The 17,675-nt window shown below is 45.2% G+C and overlaps 2 protein-coding genes across 2 annotated transcripts in view; one reads left to right on the top strand and one right to left on the bottom strand.

The window, feature by feature from the left end:
• PBX1 (PBX homeobox 1) overlaps positions 1-17,675 on the bottom strand; it is a 696,336-nt gene that overhangs the window by 121,921 nt on the left and 556,740 nt on the right. The window lies entirely within an intron of this gene.
• Positions 1-17,675, top strand: part of LMX1A (LIM homeobox transcription factor 1 alpha) — a 93,547-nt gene that overhangs the window by 1,043 nt on the left and 74,829 nt on the right. Inside the window, exon 2 of the mRNA XM_060233069.1 lies at positions 2,823-3,009. Within this exon, the coding sequence (XP_060089052.1) occupies positions 2,823-3,009 (187 nt within the window). The remainder of the gene's footprint in view (positions 1-2,822; positions 3,010-17,675) is intronic.

Here is a 17,675-nt window from a genome sequence, read left to right as displayed (position 1 = left end):
TGTAAGCCGCCCAGAGCCCGCTTGCGGGATAGGGCGGGGTATAAATCGAAAAATTCAATTCGATTAAATTAATAAAAAAGGGCCCTAACATCTATTTTCCAAGGAGATAATCCATACGGGTAAAATCTGTTTCTAGATTCTGGAACCCCTTTTCCCTTTCAATGGACGGATTCTTCCTCCCGACTGTTTCCAAAGAAATGGTATCCCCCAAGATTCCGTATCCCCTGCCCGCTGCCGAAGCTGGAACCAAAGGGATAGAACGCTGGGGAGAAATGTCCCTTCGTTTACATCCAACCTCACCCAACGCGATGACTTTAATCGTTGTCGATTGTATTTCATATTGTTGGTAAAGTCCATAATTTTGTGCTTTTGGTTCACATATCGAAGAGAAAGGGGGCAAAAAGCGTCGAAAGGAGAGGCGAGGAAATGCTTCCGAGAGCCATTCTAAACCAGTCTACTCGGAAGTAAATCCCATTTTATTTACTCGGATATTATTCCACGGGGTCTATTCCCAGGAAAGTGTTTTTAGGGTTTTATTCGATTAGACATACTTTCAAGGAAGCGGGTTGTTTTTTTTTTTTTTGGAGCTGTGGTTCTTTGTTTTTCTCCTTTGGTGTTCTTTTTTTATAAACTCGAGTTTTGCAACCGGCTTCTTTTTTTTCCCCTCCCGCCCCCACCGAAATCTTTCCTGCCCCTTGCTGTCTTGTTTGAATCCGATTTACTCCTCACCCCTAACCCCCCCCCCCCCCGAGATAATTGACTGGCGCATCCCGGACGAATCTTGCCTGACTTGTTATAGTTTTAAAAATTCATCAAAACCTCTACCCCCCTCCCTCCTTTTCTGACGTGGTCAGAAGAGCGAAAAAGTTTAAAAAACCAAACCAAACCAAACCTTTCCATGATACCGATTGGGATAAATAGTCGGCTAGAAACCCTGTTCACACATTACGAAAAAAGAAAAACCGTACCCACCCCAAAGACACGAAGGGTGTTTTCATACGACATTAAATGATATGTTTTGCATCTGGATTTTTGCCATTCTTACTTGGTAAAAACCCAGTTGCAAAATTATTTCGTGTAGTGTGGAGGCACCCCAACAGAGTTAAGTAGGCTCTTTATATTCGAGTTGAACCGTTCTGGTGTCCCCCCTCGCCCTCGCCCTGCTGATCTGGCTTTTGAACCCCACATTTCCCCAGATCCCGATTCCCTTTTGATTGTTTTGTTGCCACAAGAAACGTGGTTTGCTCTTTCTTAAAAACAGATGGACGCGTGACTATTCAGGACGTGTGTTCACTGTGACGTGAGGATGGGTATTTGACCGGGTCATCCTTCAACTTAAAATAAATAAATCAAAGGAATATCCAATTGTTCCTTCGCTGGGATCTTTAGGAGAGGTCGCTGCGGGCCCGCTTCACTGGAGAGAAGCGCTCTTTCAGAGAGATCTTAGAACTGCTAAGTGGGCAGAGGGGTACCTCATTCCACTCCCGCCCCCCCCAAACCCCCGCCCCCCAGTAACTCAAATGTCCCCTCCAAGCTGCAGAGTCTTGTGAGCAACAATTTTGCTTCGTGAGCTACTGGCATTAAAACTGTGAGCGGCTTCACAAATGAGTGTGCTCTGGGGCCACTTTTTTTTTTCTGAGCTAAGTCAAAAATGTGTGAGCTGGAGGCGAAAAAAATTCTGCGAGCTAGCTCACACTAACTCGGCTTCGAGGGGACACGGATCCAGAGCAATGTTTCCTCTAAACGGCGGAGTCTTGTGAGCTCCTGGCATTTAAGTTCTGAGCTGCTGTACAAATCGGTTCGCTCTGGGGCCCTTTTTCCTGAGCTAAGACAAAAATGTGTGAGCCGGAGGCTAAAAAGCTGTGAGATGGCTCACGCTCACTCAGCTTAGAGGGAACGCTGATGGAGAGCAGGCCCTCCAGACATCCAAACAACGACAATAAATATAATGATGATGATAATAATTTGTCTTTTGATCACGGTGGGACTTAGCTCAGTTGCGTGGAGGCCATTCTTTCCTGCTTACTCAGAAGTCAGTTGCTTGGACTGACTCATGCAGCCACCGATTGGAGAGAATCCGGATTGACTCTAGGGGCACCTGAATGCTGGCCCCCCAAAAGCCCCCTTCCCCATCCAGGCGTCCTCCAATTCAGCCGATTGGTTTGATCTTGGATCACAAGGGCTGCGATCACACACCCTCAATAATGCTCTTCCAATCCACTTCCAATGCACTTTCCAAGTCGATTTCACTGTGTGAACTGGCAAAAACCAGTTGGAAAGTGGACTGAAAGTGAATCGAAAGGGCGCTGTTTAGTGTGCGCCACCGCACCCAAGCAGGGCTGCAAACAAAGTAAATAAATATATCATCTCAAGGAGCAGCTGACGGGGGACTCCCTGAGCGCCTCTGGTTCCTGCAGAGACAATCCGAGTGAGGAAAGCCGGCTCGGGGGAGGCAGGGGCGGGGGGGGGGAAGGAGGAAAGAACAACACCCAGAAATATAAAACGAGATCCATACTAGATTGGATAGTGCGCTCTAGGGATAGTACGCGTGGCCACCCAAGAGCAGCAATCGCTACAGCGCAATTCCGCAATCCTCGTAGTAGGCTGCAACCAGCGTTCCTCTTTCACACCCAAGGAGGGAAGAGTCCCTGCCCCGCAGATCCTCCAGCTCCCCAGACGCTCAGCTGCGCTCAATCCATGAGGCGTAGCAGGAGAAACTCCGCCCTCTATAGAGCCGGCTGGAGAAGGGGACGGGGCGGCTTGGGACCCGGGGCCACCTCTCCTCCCCGCCTCATTCTCTGGCGGCTGGCTCCTCGTTGCAGGTGGAGGCGGGCGGGCGCGCTCGGTGTGCCAAGGCTGCCGGGGGGTCATCGCGGAGCGCTTCCTGCTGCGCCTCAACGAGGGCCTGTGGCATGAGAGGTGCGTCCGCTGCGCCTCCTGCCAGGAGCGCCTGGAGAGCACCTGCTTCTACCGCGAGAAGAAGCTCTACTGCCGCCTGGACTACGAAAAGTGAGTACCCAACCAGCGCCCCCGGGGAGAAAGGGAACCGGCAGGGAGGGACTCGGGAGCGCGCCTACTGGGAAGGAAGCCCCTGCTGGGTTCCCTGGGATTTACTCCCGGTCTGAGGCTGCGCTCTCGCACACTAAATAATGCACTTCCAGCCCCCTTTCTAGCTGGATTCTGGGGAGAGTGATTAGCAGACATTCTGGCATTTTGACATGTTACTGTTTTATTGGTTTCTCAGGCTCCTGCTGCCCAGATCAAGGGTTTGCTCAGTTTGTTAATTTTACTGTCCCGTCACTGGATCTTAGCGCCCAGCGGCGCAGAGCGGTAAAGCAGCAGTACTGTGGTCTGAACTCTCTGCTCACCACCTGAGTTCGATTCCGGCGGAAGCTGGATTCAGATAGCCGGCCCAAGGTTGACTCAGCCTTCCATCTTTCCGAGGTCGGTAAAATGAGTCCCCAGCTTGCTGGGAGGGGGGGGGGAAATGTAAAAGACTGGGGAAGGCAATGGCAAACCACCCCGTAAAAAGTCTGCCATGAAAACATTGTGAACACCCCAGAGCCGGAAACGACAGGTGCTTCCTTTCCTTTCCCCCACTGGATCTTAAATTTGTACCCTTTTGCATTCTAAACCACTGCCTACCAGCTATATGTAACTCTGCTCACTGTACCTGATTTCTTGTCTGAAGAAGTGTGCTTAGAGCACACACAGCTTACATTCTGAATAAAGCTTTGTTGGTCTTAAAGGTGTGACTTGATTCCTACTTGGATTTTGCCCCTTCACACAGTAAGACCCAGTTGGAAAGTGCACTGAAAGTGGATTGAAAGTGCGTTATTTAGCAGGTGTGAGTGCAGCCTCCGACGGGGCTCCAGTGAAGCGGACTTAATATCCAGCCCAATTCAAAAGACTTTGGATTCAGTTAACATTGTTGCCTGCAATGTGGCCTAATCTGAAATAAGGCTGATTACAGTGCGCCAAGGCCTGTTTGGGTAGAGTGGAGTTACTTTTGACCAAGTGGCTTGTAAAGAGGCCAAAAAGTACAGCATTAGACCCAAATATATCATTCAGGCTGCAGTTCGGTGAGGGCTTAACTTGAAAATATGGGCAACGGGTCAGTAGCACTTTAAAGACTAATAAAATTTGTGGCAGGAAATGAGCTTTCTACTGGTCACTTCTTCAGATGCAGCTGAAAATATGCTTTCAGAAAATCCAGTTGGGTGTTTTGAAGTAGGTGTTCACTAGCCTTTGCTTCTTGGCTGAAACAATAGCCTGGGTCTCTTTGAAGTGGAGTACTTTCAAAGTCTCATTTCTTTTAATAGGACTCACTTAACCTCAAGGTTCTTCCATCCTGGCTGCTCTCAAAATTAACTGGACTTAAAAAATGTGGAGCTTTGGCTGGAGCAGGGCCATAGCTTTTGGAGAACGTAACCAATTACGTATACAGAAAATTGTAAGGGATTCCGGGAAATAATCACTTATTGGATGAGGGAGAAAGACGACCATAGGGTTTTGAGAGTTTTGTGTGGTCGTGCTGCAGAAGACAAATCAGTACAAAACCCAGAAGTTATTGAAGAAGAGAAAGACAGTGGTCCGGAGACTAAAGAATTCCTTTAGTCCAGTTCTTCCAGTCTTGAACATGCAGCTAGAATTTAGTTTGGCTTGCTTCAGTGCAGTCCCCTTTGATATCAGACATCCATATTTTTTGTAGAATGCCTGTCCTATATTTGAAATGTGCCCCTCCATACTTTAAGAACATGGGTGGGCAGGTAGGGGGGGGGAGGATAACACTTGTAGGTTTCAAAGGGGCTTGCAAACCTTTTGGTTAGACGGATCACTGTGATGTTTTGCAGAGTTGGCTATACTATTGCCTCTCCACATATCCAAAATGTATTTCTTTCAAGGCAAGGGAGTGAATGCATCTGTTTTGGTCACTGAAATGAGGGATGTGGAGGGGAACAGCCCCAGGGGGTCTCTTAGGGAACCCTTGGTCATTTTTGCAAGATAAATATGTCAATTTCACAACCACGCAGTTAAGGGCACATGCCTAGGTGCAGAGCCGGATTAACAATTAGGCCAAGTAGGCATTGGCCTATGGGCCTCCACACCTTTAGGGGTTCTGGGCTGGCTTCCCCCTCCCCCTGGTTCCTCCCCTGCTTACAGCCCTCCCAGCCTGCACAAGCAGGAAGCAACTGAGCTGCTCTTTGCCTGACTTGCCTGGTGCGGCTGCTGCTGGCATTGTCACCAAGTTTGCTTCTCTCTGCCTCTCCTCTGCAGCTGAGTAAAAGGGGCTTTTAAGAAAGTGCCTGCAGGCTGCAGCGGGGGCCTTGGGTGGTGGGGCAGGCACTCAGACGCTGAGATAATTTGCAAGGGGCCCCCCAAGGTTTCAACTGCCTCGGGGCCTCCACATGGTTTAATCCGGCACTGTCTAGGTGGGCCTTTGGGGTGCCCCAGCAGACCAATAACTTCATATCATGTGAATGCCCAGTCAAAGGGTCTTGTGTTTTTGTCACATTTCGCATTGAGTTTTCGTCTGAGTCCTAAACTTCAGGGTAATCCGTATCAGAAGTTGTCTGGTGTGAAGTAGCTGACTCAGATGTAGATGAGGGTGCAGCTATAAAAGGAACAGCTGGGCAAAGGGAATCAGGTGCTCTTTAATTGTTCTGTTCCCTTCACGATATTGATATCGCTGGTGAAACCCCCCACTTCAGCTCTGAAGGGCTCCCAATGCAGATGACTTTGGGGGGAGGAGGCAATTCCTGGTGAATTGGACCACTTTTCTATTGAGTTCAATGGCTTATTTTCCAGAGTGGCTGGCCAGATGGTCTGAAGAAGCAGGGCATGAAGACAACACCTGTCACCTGGTCCCACTCCCCCCCAAAAAAGTGGCATTTAGAGGCACATTATCTTTGCTGTTACTTACACAGAAAGGAACACCCTCCCCTCCCCGGTTTCCTTTCTACAATTAGCTGCAAGCAGGATTAAAACTGGTTCCGGGGCATAGTGAAATATTCGTCTTAAACACCGAACTCTGTTCCCCATAACGATGGCTGTCAAGACCTTACTGTTTTCATGGAAGTTAAGTCTTACTCGGTAAAGGTCCCACTTCTCCACCAAACTGTCCCTTCACATTTTCCTGCTTTAAGAACGTAAGAGAGGCCATGTTGGATCAGGCCAATGGCCCATCCAGTCCAACACTCTGTGTCACACAGTGGCAAAAAAAAGGAGGTGCAGAAGTGGGGCTAGAATACCTTCCACTTTGCTCCCCCCCAAGCACCAAGAATACAGAGCATCACTGCCCCAGACAGTTCCAATAATATGCTGTGGCTAATAGCCACTGATGGACCTCTGCTCAATATTTTTATCCAAACCCCTCTTGAAGCTGGCTATGCTTGTAGCTGCCACAACGTCCTGTGGCTGTGAATTCCACATGTTAATCACCCTTTGGGTGAAGAAGTACTTCCTTTTATCTGTTTAAACCCTACTGCTCAGCAATTTCATTGAATGCCCACGAGAATTGTGAGAAAGGGAGAAAAGTACTTCTTTCTCTACTTTCTCCATCCCATGCATAATCTTGTAAACCTCTATCATGTCACCCCGCAGGCAACGTTTCTCCAAGCTAAAGAGCCCCAAGCATTTTAACCTTTCTTCATAAGGAAAGTGTTCCAAACCTTTAATCATTCTAGTTGCCCTTTTCTGCACTTTTCCCAATGCTATAATATCCTTTTTGAGGTGCGGTGACTCAAATTGTACACAGTATTCGAAATGAGACCGCACCATTGATTTATACAGGGGCATTATGATACTGGCTGATTTGTTTTCTATTCCCTTCCTAATAATTCCCAGCATGGCGTTGGCCTTTTTTATTGCAATCGCACACTGTCTTGACATTTTCAGTGAGTTATCTACAACGACCCCAAGATCTCTCTCTTGGTCAGTCTCTGCCAGTTCACACCCCATCAACTTGTATTTGTAGCTGGGATTTTTGGCCCCAGTGTGCATTACTTTGCACTTGGCCACATTGAATGTCATCTGCCATGTTGACTCCCACTCACCCAGCCTCAACAGATCCCTTTGGAGTGCCTTACAATCCTCTCCGGTTCTTACCACCCTGAACAATTTCGTGTCATCTGCAAACTTGGTCACTTCACTGCTTACTCCAAACTCCAAATCATTTATGAACAAGTTAAAGAGCATGGGACCCAGTACTGAGCCCTGTGGCACCCCACTGCTTACTTCCACTGCGAAGACTGCCCATTTATACTCACTCTCTGCTTCCTATTAATTAGCCAGTTTTTGATCCACAAGAGGACTTGCCCTTTTACTCCATGACTCTCGAGCTTACTAAGGAGCCTTTTATGAGAAACTTTATCAAAAACCTTCTGGAAGTCAAGGTAAACAACTTCTATTGGGTCCCCTTTGTCCACATGTTTGTTTACCCCCTCAAAGAACTATAACAGGTTAGTGAGGCAAGATCTTTCCTTACAGAACCCATGCTGAGTCTTCCTCAATAACTTGTGTTCATCAATGTGCCTACTCATTCTGTCCTTGATAATGGTTTCTACCAACATCCCCAGTATTGAAGTCAGACTGACTGGCCTGTCATTTCCCGGATCTCCTCTGGAACCCTTTCTGAAGATGTGGGTGACATTTGCTACCTTCCAGTCCTCAGGAACAGAGGCAGATTTCAGTGAAAGATTACATATTTTTGTCAGGAGATCCACAATTTCATCTTTGAGTTCTTTCAGAACTCTTGGATGTATGCCATCCGGACCCGGTGACTTTTTAGTTTTTAATTCGTCTATCAGTTGTAGGACCTCCTCTCTTGTCACCTCAATCTGACTCAGGTCTTTCAACACCCTTTCAAAATTAGCGGTTCTGGAGTGGTTCTCCTCTTCCACAGTGAAGATGGAGGCAAAAAATGCATTCAGCTTCTCAGCCATTTCCCTATCCTTCTTCAGTAATCCTTTTACCCCTTGGTCATCCAAGGGCCCCACTGCCTCCCTGGCTGGTTTCCTGCTTCCAGTATATTTGAAGAAATTATTTATTTATTTATTTTTATTTATTTATGATTTATATCCCACCCTTCCCACCAAGGTGGCTCAGGGCGGCTTACAACAGGTAAATCAAACATAAAATTTTAAGTTAGGTATTTAAGATATTTAAACATTAAAACATTCAAAACATTTAAAACATTAAAACATTAAGCATTGCGGCAGTATGCATAGGAAGAATCTGATAGAGCTACATTTAATTTCCTATGTCAGTTAGGTGTAAGCTAGCCGCTTACTGTTGGTCTTTAGGTTTTTTGCAATATGCTCCTCATAGTCCCTTTTTGCCTGCCTGATCACAGTCTTGCATTTGATTTGCCACAGCCTGTATTCCCTTTTATTAATCTCACTTGGACTAGCTTTCCACCACTTAAAGGAATCCTTCTTACCTTTTACAGCTTCCGTAACTTTGTTTGTTAACCATGCAGGCTTTTTCTTATACCTGTTTGTGCCTTTTCTAACTTGTGGTATATATTTTTTCTGAGCTTCTAGGACTGTAGTTTTAAATAGCCTCCAAGTTTCCCCAAGGGTTTTGACTGCATTTACCTTTCCTTTCAGTTTCCTCTTCGCATGTCTCCTCATCTCAGAGAATTTACCCCTTTTAACAAAGTTAAAAGTGTTTTCTTTGTTTTGCTTCTTCTGCAAAAATGGAATTTGTTACTTTTGGCCTGTTTGTCACAACTGCTGAATCAATGACTGGTACTTAGTTCTTGTTCCTGGAGTGGGGGTGGGGGCAGCGACAAGCATGGACAGCTTCAAGAGGGGATTGGATAGACATATGGAGCAGAGGTCCATGAGCGGCTATTAGCTACAAGGTATATACATGGAACTCTCTGTCTGGGGCAAGTGATGCTCTGTATTCTTGGTGCTTGGTGGGGGGGCAACAGTGGAAGGGTTTTTAGTGTCCTGGCCCCCACTGGTGGACCTCCTGATGGCACCTGTTGTTTTTTTTGGGGGGTGGGGGGTGTTTGGCCACTATGTTACAGTGTTGGACTGGATGGGTTTTGCTTTGCTTCTTTGTAGCCAAAACTATGGTTCATTCATTTTTCTTTCTTCTTAATTATGGAAAAAAATTAAAGTAAAATATTTATTGAGCAGCTGCTTTAATGGCCAGGAAGAGAGCGGTGAGCATCTCCCTCCCCCAACAAGAAGAAAGAACAAAGGATCCATTCTGGGATGTTGCAGTTACTGCAGGTGTGAACAGGTGGAGGCAGATGTAAAACAAAGGAGAAAAATTTAAAGTCACACTGAGAACTTCAGTAGTGTTTTGCTAAAGCAGCCTAGGCAGCCTAATGCTGCAATGGCATTTGAAGTTTAAAAAAAAAAAATCCACAAATCAAGTATAGAAAAAAGACGGGAGAATAATTGGGAAAACATTGGCGTGCATCAGGTTGGCAACAAACATCAGCTGCATTCTGGGTATAAACCAACCATGCAGTCCTATGATGGATTATTCCAGTTGACAGCTGTTGAGTTCAGGCTTCATTTTCAAATATGAGAAAGCTTTTTGTTCAGGCAGTACTGTTGAACCCATGTTGCCATTTCTAGACTGGCACGGCAGCTGCACCCATGCAACAGTTGTTGTGGTTAAAGTTGGAGATTGGTTTGGGGGGGCAGATGGAGTGTGAGTGAAGGAACTCCTAAAGCTCATAAAACTGCTGTGTATTTGGATCGCTTGTTATATTTCTAAAACCCTACTGAGCTATATGATTGCATATGTATTTGGAATAGTCTGTAGATTTATAAGTATATGAAGTGTTTCAAGTTTTATACAGCAGCTGATATGCCAGCTACTGCCATTCCTCAAAAAGCATGTTCCAGTTGTCGTAATCCATGCTCTGATTGCATCCAGGTAGATTAGCATAATACACCGTATGTGGGGCAGCCTTTGAAAACTGCATATGAAATCAGCTGGTCCAAAATGCTGTAGCCATTTAACCATCGTGTTCAAAATATGCTTCTAGCGTGTAAACCGTCTCTGTTATTGTAATCTGCTGTGGTTTGGCTTGTTTAACTTGCTGTCTTGGACTTGGTTTTCATGAATGTTTTACTGTTTTATCGGTTGGGCTTTTCTTGGTTTAGTCTTCATTATCTTTTAGTTAGGGAGCTGCCTGGCACAGGTCTCTGGAGAGGGGGCACAGAAATGTGTTAAGATAGAATCAGGTGTGCAGTGGCACCTTTAAGACCAACAAAGTTTTATTTTGCGTATAAGCTTTTGTGTGCATGCACACTTCATCAGATACATTGAAACAGAAGTCACCAACCATTACATATAGATAGTGGGTGGGGAGGGTGTTGCCAGGAAGGGCCAATTAGAGTCAAGAGATGCATAAGTAACTGAGCAGGAAATATAGCTAAGATTGGATGAAAGCAATTGGTAAGACCTGCGAATAACAGCAAATTAGCATACAGCATAATAAAGGAGTTTACAAATAGATGCAAAAACTGAATAATGTTAGCATGTGTAGGGAGATAAGACATCAGTATCTCTGTTAAGCCCTGGGGGTTCTATTGAGTGTTGAAGTAATTTGTAACTCAGCAGTCTCCTGTTCCAGTCTGTTTCTGACATTCCTTTGCAATAAAACTTTGAGGTCTCCCACTGAATGTCCTGGAAGGCTGAAGTGTTCTCTGTTTTGTGAAATGTGTTAAGTAAACGTGTTTAGTGAATCAGTCAGGTTTAGTGACCTGCCAAGCTGGCTGAAAATATTTTTGCTCATAAGTCACCATGTTTAACGTGCAGCCAAGGATTTAAGTTCCACCTGATTTGCTGCAGTGTTTTCTGTTGCTGAAAAATGAGCATATTTTTGGATGAACTATCCTGTTACTGACTTTGAATCTCTTATCCCCTGCCCGTTGGCCAAGCCAGATTGTGCAGAGAGCTTGAATAGGTGCTGGGAAATGTGCAGAGGATTAAGAACATACAGGGAATGTTCACTCGAAATAATGGCCTTTATAAGAGATCAGCGCAATTGTTATCCAGGGACTCTCTCTGTCTCTTATATGCCCTTCAAATGCTGAATGAGGTGTAGAGAGCAGAATGTGCACAGAAAGCTGGCGTGAATTGGGCACGCCAAATCATTTAATAAACTGTGGATTATGATCTTTTTGTGTGTGTGTATGTGTGTGTGTTGCTGCACATTTCCTGTGATGTATGACTAGGGTTGCCATTTCCTGTGATGTATGACTAGGGTTGCCAAATTCCTGGAGATTTGGGGGCAGTACCTGGGGAAGGCAGGTTTTGGGGAGAGGAGGGGAGGGAGGCAGCAGAGATATGATGCCCTGGAGTCTGCCCTTTGAAATTCCCATTCCCTTCAGGGGAACTGGTCTCTCTAGTTCAGAGACCATTTGTAATTCCAGAACTCCAGGCCCCACCTGGAGGTTGGTAACACTATGTATGAGCTGGATTCTCTCCCCCCTTCCCCCCAATGGCTTGCCTTTGGCTAAACAGGCCTCAAAATGACACATATACATTTATTTTAAATGCTGTCAGTTTTTAATTATCTGCAGTATAACAATGTTGAGAGCCAGTTTGGTGTAGTGGTTAAGTGTGTGGACTCTTATCTGGGAGAACCGGTTTTGATTCCCCATTCCTCCATTTGCAGCTGCTGGAATGGCCTTGGGTCAGCCATAGCTGTCGTAGGAGTTGTCCTTGAAAGGGCAGCTTCTGTGAAAGCTCTCTGCCCCACCCACCTCACAGGGTGTCTGCTTTTTTTGGGGGGGGGGGGAAATGTAAAGGAGATTGTGACCACTCTGAGACTCCCTTCCACTACTGTATGTTGCTGTTTCCAAGAGTGCCAGCCCAGTAGATGGAAACATGGCACCCACTCTCCCGCAATCCACCAAGTAGTTTTCCTACACAAGTATCCATTTCACACAGTTCTCATTGATTTTTTTTTGCAAAAAAGGCTTTATGACTGTTCATAACAAATCAGTCTTTCTCCCCCCTGTTCTTTTGTTCCCTCCGTTTGCCATCTGAGATGGTTACCTCCCCTTATTCACATGATGGCTGCCGAAGGTTTCCAAAACCAGTCTATGGTGGGAGTTTACAGTGTTCTCTGCTGCACATTGTGGCTGTGTAAATGCCATGAGGCTCTTTATCTTGGATTGTTCTTTCTTGTCAGTTTATCACCTATTAAGGGGAGGATGATAGGAATCCAGGCAGCTCACTCCCTGATAAAGTAGACCATCGCATCGTAATCTGGTTGATTTGCAAGTCCCCCATGGCACACAGTGAATTAACAGTCAGCACAAGATTTAAATGGTTTACACTGGCAGATGAATCGACAATAGCTGATTTTGATCAATGAGGACCTATTTCAGTAGCTGGGGCTGTGACGGAAGAGTGCATTTATTCGTTTGAGTCTGTTTAAGTTGCACAAATGATTTTTTTTTTTTTAAAAGAGGACTTTCCCATAGAGTTATGAATGTGTTTATTTGTTTGCAAGGTATTCTATTTTGGTTTCAGTAATTTGTTAATTGTACTATTTTGACAGAGATTCTGACTTGGTACTATTTTGCATGCTTAACCACTGCCCACCAGCTATATGTAGCTCTGCTCACAGTACCCCGTTTCATTGTATGACGAAGTGTTCATGCACATGAAAGCTTACATTCTGAATAAAACTTTGTTGGTCTTAAAGGTGCTACTGGACTCCAACTTTGTTCTATTGCTTCAGACCAACATAGCTGCCCACCTGGATCTAGAAAAGGTACCTTAAAGTTACAGTAATATGCACATTTATTTGAATTTAATTGATTCATCAGTCTTTTAGTTAACAGTTTGGTAGGTCAACTAAAAATTTTATAAGTAGTCCCAATTAAAATACATTAACATCATTGACTTATTATCTGCATTCAGCCTATGGAATTCTGGTGGGACCTGCCCGTTTTCACTTCAAGATCCAGCATATAAGAGGGATGGTTGTATTTTATTAACACAGAGAAAAATAGTCACCCGTCCAGAATATAAAATAAAAGTCTGGTTTTGCTGCATGAAGTGGCAACTCATTAATTGTTTTAAAACGGAGAGATTTAAAAGCAATATTGATTTTAAGCCAGAGCAAATGGAACGGATGCTCAGCACTTAGTTACACGTAGTTCTAGAGGGAAAGTTGTGTTAGTGTGTTGCAGAGAATAACTAATAATCCTGGGTGTTTTTAAAGATTAGCAGATTTATTGCAGTATAAATGTTTGTGGGGCTAGAGCCCCCTTCATTGCATAAGCATGTGGATCTAAGTTAAAAACCGTGGCTGGGGGAACTAGGGAGCTGTGGTCAGAGTATTGGGCCAGAATCTGGGAGAACCAGAGCTTTTTTGGTAGAAAAGGCCTAGGAGGAACTCATTTGCATATTAGGCCACACCCACCACCCCAATGTCACCATTGTTTTGCACATGCCCTGGTGCCAAGCTAGCCGGAACTGTGTTCTTATGCATTCCTGCTCAAAAAAGGTCCAGCTTCAAATTCCCACTCTTCCACTGAAGCTTTCAAGGTGATCTTGGGCCAGTGATATACTTTCAGCCTAACCTACATTGCAGGGTTGTTGTGATGAAGGCTTTCTAAAACATAAAAAACCCAAATCTGACACAAATTAGCAGCAGTTCTCAGACATACAGTATTATAAGTAAAAGTTAAACATTTAAGTAGTTATACATTTAAATGTATTTAAACATTTATGTATGCAATCAGAAGTAAATCATAGAATCATGCAAAGGATTAGAAGGCAAAAACTCATCTCCCATCAAAAATGAAATAACCAGGAAACAAAGGCTGAACATTTTCTTTTCATACAGGTAAGGCGAAGAATAAGCTAGAGAAAAAAGCTAATTTACTTTGAATAAAGTAATCCCAAATTTTTGAAAAAAAGGTATTCAAGGAATGAAGTGTTTCAGCAAGTGGATACTTCCCCCCCTATGATGAAACCCTTTATTTTTTTCCAAAATAGCAGCCAGTTTTGGGGTTTTTTTGCATGCTTGGTGAGGAGATATGCTGAATGTGTTCGGTGGGGTTCATTCATAAGTAAATGTCCACAGAGCCGCAGTTGTAGTATGTGCTGTTATTGTTTGCAGTTGCTAAGCTGTGTGTGAGAGACAGCCGTGACTACCAGACTTTGTGTGACTTCATGTGCTGCTGCCAAATGCTCCCCTGTGCCTACCCTGCAAGTGCATGGGATGGTGGGATGGTGGCTCAGTGCTAGAGCATCTGCTTGGTAAGCAGAATGTCCCAGGTTCAATCCCCGGCATCTCCAACTAAAAATGTCCAGGCAAGAAGGCTGAAACCCCCCAGCTTGAGACCCTGGAGAGCCACTGACAGTCTGAGTAGACAATACTGACTTTGATGGACCAAAGGTCTGATTCAGTATGTTCATATGTATGTATTTATTTGTTGGCTTGTTTATTATATACATACCCTGCCTTTCCTCTCAGTGGGGACCCAAAGCAGCTTATGTCGGTCTCCTCTCCTCCATTCTGTCCTCACAACAACCCTGTGAGGTAGGCTCAGTATGTGTGATTGGCCCAAGGTCACCCAGCAGGGTCCCATGGCAGAGTGGGGATTCAAGCCTTGGTCTCCTAGACCTCAGTCCAACATGGGGATGCCAACCTCCAAGTCAGAACTGGGGATCCCCCAGAATTACAGCTCATCACCGGACTAAAGAAATCTGCTTCCCTGGAGAAAAGGGATGCTTTGGAAGGTGGACTCTGTGGCACTGTACCTCACCGAGATCCTTTACCACTCCAGCCTCCATCCCCAAATCTCCAGGAGTTTCCCAATCTGAATATGGCAACCCCACAATTCCCCCACTGGTGTCCACCCTAATCCATAACCAGGGCTTTTTTTGTAGCAGGAGCTCCTTTGCATATTAGGCCACATACACCTGATGTAGCCAATCCTCCAAGAGCTTACAGAGCTCTTAGTACAGGCCTATTATAAGCTCCAGGAAGATTGGCTACATCAGGGGTGTGTGGCCTAATATGCAAAGGAGTTCCTGCTAAAAAAAAAAAATCCTGACCATAGCCAATGCTTTGTCTATCTGAACTGGGCAAGGGTTATGGTCCCTGAGAATTTCCTCCCAACTGAGTTTGGGGCAGGGGGATTATATCCAGACCAGTGTTTCCATTTGAAGCTACCAGAAATAAAGAAAAAGTTGAAAAAAAAAGAACCCAGACAAAGATCAGAAATAAGGAAAACCAATAAAACTCTTAAGTCAATTAAACGAAACAAATCTGAATACATTTCCATGCAGATCTAGACACAGCTCAACTAACTGTAAAGACTTAGTGAAAATATTGTGGTGCCCTTATTCAGTTAGCTTTGTTCAGGATTCGAGGCAAGTGGTTACTCCTCAGTGGGTCTGAATACTGCTGTAATTGATCCACTTTTCTTTTTGTTTGTTTTTTACAAGCCAGTAAGTCAAAGCCCTCTTAGGCTGGTGGATATTGGCGTGGAGATAGCCCCTTTCTGTAGGTGCAGGAATAGACTTGCCCTGTAATGTACCAGGGGAGTTTCCAATGAACTGCTGCTCCAGAAGAGTAGGAAGAGAACAGTGGCAGCACAGTATCGACAGTGTACCCCAAAACAACTGTGCCCAAAATACCAAACACTTGATACAAAATTTAGAAAATTACAATATATTCTGAAAGTGCACAAGCATCCAAAAATTCACACATAAATAGCAATAATAATCAAACTATTATGAAAACCGTACAACATGTGTTAATTGCACTGGATGACTCCGAAGAAATTCACAAGTCTTTTTCGAGTAATTCTACTCCAAAGTAATACATAGAACGGAGTCCTTCCGCAGATGTCGGCTTTGAAGGAAAATTCGCTTTCACGTGAATACCGGCTTGATACCATATTCCGCTGATTACAGCTTCTTCATAGGCCAGCTTACAAAGTTGTCTTGACTGGTACTCATACATGCCCATTTTCAGACTCTCAAGTGATGGCTCGATGCTTGTGCACTTTCAGAATATATTGTAATTTTCTAAATTTTGCATCAAGCGTTAGGTATTTTGGGCAGTTGTTTTTGGATACACAACGCCCCGGAAGAGTAGGCTGAGCCAAGCAACCACTGCGCCTCTGGCAGACCGTAGGTTCTGATTGGCTTGGACCTGGTCCTCAGGGACTATGATGATTGGTGGAGGCTCCCCCATTGGCAACGTGTTGCCATGGTTGCCTTACCTTACAAACTGACAAGTTCCCCATGATTCTCTTCTGTGGAATCTTGTTTCACCTTCACTAGATATTAATGTTTGATTAATTGCATAACCGCAGCTGTGGTGCCCAGTTAGGAAAGTAGTACTTGGGCCCAGGGCCTTTTTTTTTTTTTTTAAAGCAGGAATGCACAGGAACACAGTTCCATCTGGCTCGGTGTCAGAGGGTGTGACCTAATATGCAAATGAGTTCTTGCTGGACTTTTCCTACAAAAAAGCCCTGTGCAGAACAATGATGACATCTGGGGGTGTGGTCTAATATACAAAATGAGTTCCTGCTGGGCTTTTTTGACAAGAAAAACCCTGCTTGTGCCAATTGGATTGAGAATAATGGGGAGACCATAGGAACTAAATCTAGGACCTGTTCCCCACCCCCACCCCAAGAGCTGATGAGAGGCGAGATCATCTGGGCTCTGTGTATTCAACCCTACTCCTTGATCAAAGGAAGAATGTGTGATCCCAGTTGGTGAACAGAGAGGGATATGCAGGCCTAGGGTTGCCAAGTTCAATTCAAGAAATATCTGGAGACTTTGGGGGTGGAGCCAGGAACAAGGGTGTGACAAGCATAATTGAACTCCAAGGGAGTTCTGGCCATCACATTTAAAGGGTCAGCACACCTTTTTAGATGCCTTCCTTCCATAGGAAATAATGAAGGATAGGGGCACCTTCTTTTGGGGCTCCTAAAATTGGACCCCCTGGTCCAATCGTTTCAAAACTTGGGGGGTATTTTGGAGAGAGGCACTAGATGCTATTCTGAAATTTTGGTGCCTCTACCTCAAAAAACAGCCCCCCCCCAGAGCCCCTGGTATCTGTGGATCAATTCCCCATTATTCCCTATGGGAATCGTTCTCCATAGGGAATAATAGAGTGCCCAGTAGACATTTCCCTCCCCCCCGCTTTCTAAAGCAGGGGGAGGCCCTCCAAACCAGGGAATCCCCTCTCCCCTCCCTCTCTCTCACACACAAACACTTACTGGGTCAGGTTCTTGCACAACTTTACTTGCTCTGGAAACGAAAGCAAAACAAAGGGAGGAGCTGTTCTCTGACGACACTGTTACTGACCCTTTCCCATGAAGCACTTCCTGTTTCCTGCTCAGCTTTAAAGGCACACATTTTAAAAACAGACCTGTTTGCAGGTTTCTAAACCTGCCGGAGCTCTAAAAGTACATGGTGACTGTGTGGGTGGGGCTTCCCCTGCCGGCCAGCTGGCTGGGGTGGGGCCCCCACTGGGACCTGGGGATTGGGAAGCCTATGCAGGCGTCGGATTCAGCAGGAGCTCACAGGAGCATAGTTTCTGAACCTTTCTGAGGGTTCCCCCTCTTCCTCCCCACCTTGTCCATTGAGTAGTAGGTGCAGCTGTATAACAATCCTTAGATGAGCTCTACCACCTATTTTTCTACAAAATGACCCCT

The sequence above is a fragment of the Heteronotia binoei genome, chromosome 2, assembly GCF_032191835.1.
Source record: "Heteronotia binoei isolate CCM8104 ecotype False Entrance Well chromosome 2, APGP_CSIRO_Hbin_v1, whole genome shotgun sequence".
Taxonomy (NCBI): Eukaryota; Metazoa; Chordata; class Lepidosauria; order Squamata; family Gekkonidae; genus Heteronotia; species Heteronotia binoei.
Note: the sequence above shows the minus strand (reverse complement) of the source record. Positions and strands in the feature narration are given on the sequence as shown.